General features: G+C 42.0%; 1 protein-coding gene across 3 annotated transcripts; it reads right to left on the bottom strand.

Annotated features, from left to right (window-relative positions):
- Positions 1–2,961: 2,961 nt before the first annotated feature.
- Positions 2,962–7,171, bottom strand: RPL7 (ribosomal protein L7; the record flags this gene model as incomplete). 3 transcript variants are annotated; one of them, XM_082719868.1, is made up of 7 exons in its annotated part: positions 2,962–3,023; positions 3,334–3,543; positions 3,851–3,960; positions 4,101–4,238; positions 5,464–5,630; positions 5,917–6,025; positions 6,824–7,171. In XM_082719868.1, 6 exons carry the CDS (start codon positions 7,048–7,050, stop codon positions 3,335–3,337), a joined length of 960 nt encoding a protein of 319 aa, XP_082575994.1. In that variant the 3' UTR covers positions 2,962–3,023; position 3,334. The 3 variants fall into 3 exon arrangements, with proteins under 3 accessions (XP_082575994.1, XP_082575996.1, XP_082575995.1); XM_082719870.1 differs by having other exon boundaries at positions 6,587–6,857; XM_082719869.1 differs by lacking the exon at positions 4,101–4,238 and having other exon boundaries at positions 6,824–7,050.
- Between the last annotated feature and the right edge of the window lie 38 nt (positions 7,172–7,209).

Here is a 7,209-nt window from a genome sequence, read left to right as displayed (position 1 = left end):
CCCTCCCAAACATTTCCCTGCCATAATTCCTGGAATATGCTGCCTACAGACGACTTTTGCTAATGTACTTAAATTAAGGAATTTGAGATGTGGAGACTATCCTGGATTATCTGGGTGTCTCAATTTGATCACAAGTGTCCTTAGACTTTGAAGATGGAACAAGGGGTTACAAGCCAAGAAATCCAAGTGGTTTCTAGAAACTGGAAAAAAACACACCAAGAAATTAGGTTTTCCTCTAGAGCCTTCAGAGGGCAGACAGGCCTGATGACACCCTGACTTAGCTCTGGGAAACCAATTTTGGACTTCTTACCTCTGAAATTGTTAGACAATAAATCTGCTTTAAGTCCCTCAAGTTTGTAATTTGTTACAACAGCAACAGGAAACAAGACCTTAGTGCCTACTACTGTGTATCAAGTACTAAGTTGAAAGGATTAAAAAGCTGGCCTTAAAAAGTTTTAACCAAGCAAGTGAGACATCTGTATGAAAGCAACGTTTTGGCTGGTTCGGTATCAGTCTGTAAAGAAAAGCAGTGGGGGCAGAATGTTGTCAGTCTTCCCCTACAGGTGGTTCCAACACCCCAGAAAGCAAACACATCCTAGACATCTCTGTAGCACTTCTCATAGTACTTGTGTTATGTCTAGCTTTCTAATTAGACTGACACATGAAAGTATAGGCTCTTTTCCTTTGTATGACCCTGCTAGACACTCAAGATATAATATAAATAGTATTTACTTAGTACTTTGAGCTAGGACTGCTCTGAACACCTGATATCTTTATCAAAATCCTAGATTAGGAACATCTAAACTATCTTCCCCATTTTGCTGATAAAGATTCATTGGCCCAAACTATTAAGTGAAGGCTGGATATGAACTCATTTTGTCTCCAGAACACTCAATCCAGCCTATGGCAAAAGAACTTCCAAAGCAGTATGAGGTAACACCTGCTAAAGATAAGTGAATGCAACAACTAAGCTTCATGATTTGAAGACGGGTAGCTAGTTTAAGATCTTAGAATTGGAATGTTGAAGGGCACAAAGTAAATTTACGTATGTGGGTGAATTTTTGTAGAACCAACTGGGTGAGGCCCAGGCTTTCAAAGATTGGTTAGCCTTCTAGGGAAGAGTCCCTTATAGGTGATACCATCTTTTAGGAGGTGGGTTTTCTAAACAAGATGTTAACCTGCATTTCAATAGGTTCTAACAGTTCACAAAGCATTTTCATATACCTTTTAGTCCTCACAATCCTGTGAAGGCAGACCAATTACCCTACTCTACTCCCTAGGACCTAACAGCAGAAATTACCACCCTAACATGCCGTCCTCCTTTCCTGCTTTGCAACTGCCTAGGTTCCTTTATTCTGAAGCAAGCACTTTAGACTGCTCTATGGCAGTATTAGATGTCTGCAACTCCTCCCTTACTCCCCAACTCTCACATGGCTGTTTCCCCATCCTCTGGGCCTCTGGCCCCAGTCAGAAAGTAATTTGTATGAACTGAATCTCCCAGACTGAAACATGTCCAGAAAGGCCATGTACTGACAATATACCATTTATCCTACATATTCCCACAGATGTTCCTATCCCTCCACCAGCTTCAAAAACATTTGCTTCGGGGCGCCTGGGTGGCTCAATGGGTTAATGCCTCTGCCTTTGGCTCAGGTCATGATCTCAAGGTCCTAGGATTAAGCCCCCGCATCAGGTTCTCTGCTCAGCAGGGAGCCTGCTTCCTCCTCTCTGCCTACTTGTGATCTCCGTCTGTCAAATAAATAAAATCTTTAAAAAAGCACAAAACCACTTTTGCTTCTTTGGGTAATGTGTCCATTTGTGGACTATAAATAAATGTACAACTACTGACAGTGGGCATTTACTGAAATACTAAATTTCTTGCAAAACACTGGTACACTCAATAACATGTAATACTGACTTGACAAACTCAAGAAAAGCCACACCACTGGCACAATCAATGAGGACTACAAAAACTTTTTATATGTACTTTGTATTACGTTCTACACTGAAAACTATCAGTTCACTAATCTGAGATACATCCAATACATACGAATATTACTTATAAACTAGGAAACCTTTTCACGTTTTTGCTCGTTAGTGCTATAGGTACTCCAAAACAACTTCCATCTATGAGCACTAATTTCATTTTTTTCCTTTATAACATCAAAATGTGTAACAGAATTATTAAAATCTCACCTAAATATCCAGAAGAAGCAAAACAAAAAAATGGAACACAAAAGGAAAACACATTCCAACAGTACTTTATAGAAAAACCAAAGCCTCAGAGGACAGAACTTCAGCAACATTATTTTTCTTTATAAACTGAGTTTTTATTGCCTTACCTATAAATCATGCACAAAAGTCTATGAAATAGGCTTCCTTAGACCTATCTTGGCTAACTATGTGGCACAATGCAAAAGTGAAAAATTAAGATATATTCTTTGTACAGAAGAGTCTTTAATAAACCTAAGTAATGTTTTCCATCTATCAAGATACAAATGCAACCCTAGTTTTACACGCAAAGACTGCTGACTTTTAATTTTTTAAAAAAATTTGTTAGAGACAGCTTGTGCACGCAAGCACAGGCAGACAGAGTGGTAGGCAGAGGCAGAAGCAGGCTCCCTGCCGAGCAAGGAGCCCAACGAGGGACTCATCCCAGAACGCAGGGATCATGACCTGAGCCAAAGGCAGCCGCTTAACCAACTGAGCCACCCAGGCGTCCCTTGACTTTTAATTTTATCACACACTTAAGACTTGCTTTAATAGTTGAGGGACAGGGGCACCTGGGAATGAGTCCCACGTGGGGCTCTCTGCTCAGTGGGGAGCTTACTTTTACCCCCCCTCTCTGCCTGCTGCTCTGCCTACTTGTGATCTCTGTGTCAAATAAATAAATAAAATCATTTAAAAAAAAGTTAAGGGACAGCAAGGTCAGGCTAACAAAAAAGTCACCAAGACAACACATTTCCACTTGAGAGTAGTCCTTTATTAACTGGCCCGATTACAAAAATAATCATGGTAGATACCTGAAAAGGGGGGGGGGGGGGGGGGGAGAAAGGCTCATTAAAGAAACCACCTTAGTAGATTACAATAAACATAAATCAAGAAATTTTAAGAAAGTGCTTCAGGAAAAAAAAAAGACTTTTTTTCTTTCCTCCATAAATATCCACAAAAAGAATAATCAAACCAGCTGTAACCAGGTAAGAGGACTGTCTTCCCGCCCCTTAAAAATATTAGAACCCAACCCAACACTTAATAATATTTACCCCAAATGCCCAAAATCACCACATTTACTCTTATTATTAAGTAAACTTTTATTGAGATTTAGCTGCTCACCTTAGTTCATTCTTCGAATAAGCCTATTGATCTGGTCTTCCCTGTTGCCAGCATCTCCACCTTCCACAAAATGGGTGGTCTTTTTCTTCATCCCCCCTCGTGGAGAAGATAATTTGAAGGGCCATAAAAAGTTGTTTGCCTCTTTGAAACGTTTTCCAACAGTATAGATCTCATGAATCAAATCCTCCATGCAGATGATGCCATATTTACCTGAACATTTTAAAGATCATTAAAATCGTTAGCTGTTTTTATAAACTTTAGGATATTCAGCAAGGACAATTACAGGCCATGAAACTTTAAATCAAGAGTAAAGTGGCAAAGAGGAAAATTCATGGCTGTATTTACAAAGCCATGAAATCATAACTTACATTGAGCCAATGAAATCATAACTTACACTTTCCAGACTTGTGTATAGGGAATATGGATAGATTAATAATTGAATGAATATACAGCAACAAAATGCCAGAAAATGTCAAACTTTTCTAATAATCAAGTTTATCCTATAGGCAGAACCTACCAAGAGATCGGGCAATCAATGTGTTATCTGTCAGGGCAATTCGCTTTTTGTTGATTTTGCCATAACCACGCTTGTAGATCAATTCATTCACTGACTTCAGGTTAGGGTACCTAAAATAGAAAAAAAAGAAAGAAAAAAAAAAAAACCAGATCTAAATGACCAAAGAATAGGGTTATTACCATCAGAACATCTGAAATCCACCTTGCTAACATCCAGTTCCAAAGGAACTCTTAGTAAAGGACAGACTTACCCCCATGCTATATATGGTTCCACAATCCTTAACATGTTAACGGAAGCCTTGTTGAGCTTAACAAAGGTGCCATTAAAGATTTGACGAAGGCGAAGGAGCTGCAACACCTTTCGAACCTTTGGGCTCACACCATTGATGCTGCAGAAGAAAAAAGGACTTAGCTTTATCAGAATTTTTATTAAGAATAGGAAACAAACCATTATAAATTCCAGACAAGTCCCACCTAAATAAACAGAAATCTTTTCATGTTACAATGACCACTGGCATTTTCCCTTTAATTAGCTACTCTGACATTTTAAACTTCCTGACCTATTTTCTTTTTTAGCTCCTGAGTCTTTATAAAGTTTGATTTTCAAAGCAAATAACAGGTCTTATCTCATGCTATCTAGATTAACTATGTTCTGCAGTTTTAAAAAATGTTCTTCCAATGTGAAATTTAATTATGAATCGATACTTTCATTCATTTTCAACAGGCTGGTTCTGAAGTACCTGTATCACCAAAACTTTTTGCCAATTATGGATTTAAGCTTAAAACCTAAGAAGACTTGATTTTATGCTAGAAAACTCATTGCTTTTGAAAACGGTGCATCACAATATGGCACATTTTCTATAAGAAGTTTTTTTCCTAGGGGCCAATTTCAATGTATTGTGGTCTGTGTGAATACCTTGTCTCACAGATGTTCTGCATTACAATTCAACATTTGAACCTCTTTCTTTCTTTTTTTTTTTAATTCTATTTTTGACTGAGAGGGAGATGGTGAGAGGTAATACAAGCAGGGAGTGGGAAATGGAGAAGCAGCTCCCTGCTGAGCATGGAGCCTGATGTGGAGGACTCCATCCCAGAACCCTAGGATCATGACCTGAGTCAAAGGCAGATGCTTAACGACTGAGCCACCCAGGTGACCCAACATTGGAACCAATTTCTACGAGTTTACCTAGAGGCAGAATTTCTGTGGGTTTCTGGGTTGGTTCAGCAGCTCTTGCTTTGACCATAGCTACAGCCATGTTCTGTATACCAGCCACTTGCTATCTTATCCCCCGACCCTTTTAACACTTCATGTTGTAGGCACCTTTGGAAGAGCACTTAGGAACTTATAATCTAGCTTCTTTTGAAGATCATCTCCAGGACACGGAATGGAAATTCAAATGCTCAATCAGAGAACAGACAGGGCTTTGGGAACAGGCCTTGCAGCTAAACCACTAAAGCACAACCCTCCATGTTCTATTCCCAAAATACCTTTGTTATGCCCAAATATCTTTACTCCAGTGTTTCAGAACCAAAGCCCCCAGAAGCAATGTCAGGTCTTGCTGAGACCATGGAGCTTTCCCTTCAAAACCAGAACGCCATGAAAACTGAACTCACCCTCTGATCCTGATGACAAATGCCAACTTGGGTTCTGCAGGTACGTAGAAGTTGCCAGCTTTTCTCGCCATCCTCGCCATCCGAATCTCGGTCCGGTACATCTGTCTGTACTCCTTGTGGTAATGCTTGGCTTTCTCATAGATAAGCTTCCTCCTTGCCTTTCGAAGCTGAAAACCAATACCAGTTACTCATCGGATTTTGAGGTCCCAAACACAATTAGCGATACCAGTGTAACTATCCTACCCACTGCGACGCTAGTTCTACTAGAAAAACGTTCCCTTGCCACAGCATACGTCAGTATCTCCAAGGGCAGACACTGCCTTCATTGAAGAGCTAATGACCAAGCTCCCTGGGACAGGGGGTGAAGCTAGCAAGTCTGGCTGAGAAAGAACATCCAGTTCCCAATCCAACCACAAGGCCTTTACGGGGAGAGTGCCTCACAAGTTTACTTACCATCTTTTGAGCAAACTTCTTCCTCAGACGCTTGATCTTCAGCTCTGCGAAATTCCTTCGCTTCTTTTTAAGGGTTTCTGGCACGGCAGGAACCTTCTTTTTCTTCTCCCTGGCATCAGTGAACACAACTTTATTAGTAGTTCCAAGAGCACGCGACATCGCCTCACTCCTCATCCGTACTGCGCAGGCCTCGTCCTTTAGCACAACTACCGTCCCTGCTTCTAAAAATCTGTATCTTCAGCGACTCTAGCTCCAGCACGCTGTGGTGGAAGACGCAGACGTTAGCGAGTTTCTACGCCACGTATCCTCGCCTTTGAACACGAACCCCTTCACTTAAATTAGGAGTCGGAGACTACCACCAATTCCCATCTAATGCACCGTCAGCCCCGGCCTCCGGGAACTGGAACACCTGGAGCCAAGTTAACGAAACGTACACACTGAGGAACTGCTGCGAGGCATTCCCAGACTCCTAACGAAGCTGAGGCGAAGGGCCTAAGATTCTCAAGAAAAGAAACGTACAAAGCCTCCCAACGACCACCGATTCAGAAGGTCTAATGTCCCACATGCTAACACCAAAAGCCTGACGAGGGAGATGACGCGGCCAAATGCCAGCTAAACGCGAACCCAACTAAAACGTTCTGCGTCTCCCTTTAAAGACAGGAATACCCACCGGTCCCGCACATCCTCAGCTCTCACACCTCGTTCCCGGTTCATCTCCAAATCCTCCGCCCCAAGGCCGCCTGCATCCCATCTTAGCCCAGCGGCCCCACTACTGTCACAGAGCGTCACAAACACACAAACAAATGGGTAAAGGTACAAGCTACCGCCGGATCGAGGGAAAGTGAGACAAAAGATCTCTGGTTTCGCGGATGGAGAAGGATTCTCACACGGACGAAGAGCAACTTACTCTGCACCCTCCATGGTTCCAGCCGGAAAAAGAGGAAGTCGGCGCATGCGCGCTGTCCACTTAAAGACGACAAGAGCGAAGCCCCACAACTCATAGGTGTCCCAGGATAAGCCAGAAAACAACTCGGAACTGAGAACTCGTCTTGCAGACGCAAAATTAAGCACTCCTCTGATTCTGCACCTTACGATCAAGTTTCGGGTAAAATTCGTTTGAGAAAATGCATACATCGGTTAGACTCTTTAAGCGATATCATAAGAGCAAAGAGTGCTGACACCTTGACTACTCGGGGTCCTAGTCCCTAGGCTGCGCTGACTGGGTACTTCTCGAATTCCAGTACTGTACGCAAATGACACACCGTACGGGGGCGAACTACAAATCCCGGCATG

Source organism: Mustela nivalis (genome assembly GCF_964662115.1).
Source record: "Mustela nivalis genome assembly, chromosome: 2".
NCBI classification, from domain to species: domain Eukaryota; kingdom Metazoa; phylum Chordata; class Mammalia; order Carnivora; family Mustelidae; genus Mustela; species Mustela nivalis.
The sequence above is the reverse complement of the archived record's forward strand: the minus strand, read 5'-3'. Positions and strand labels throughout refer to the sequence as shown.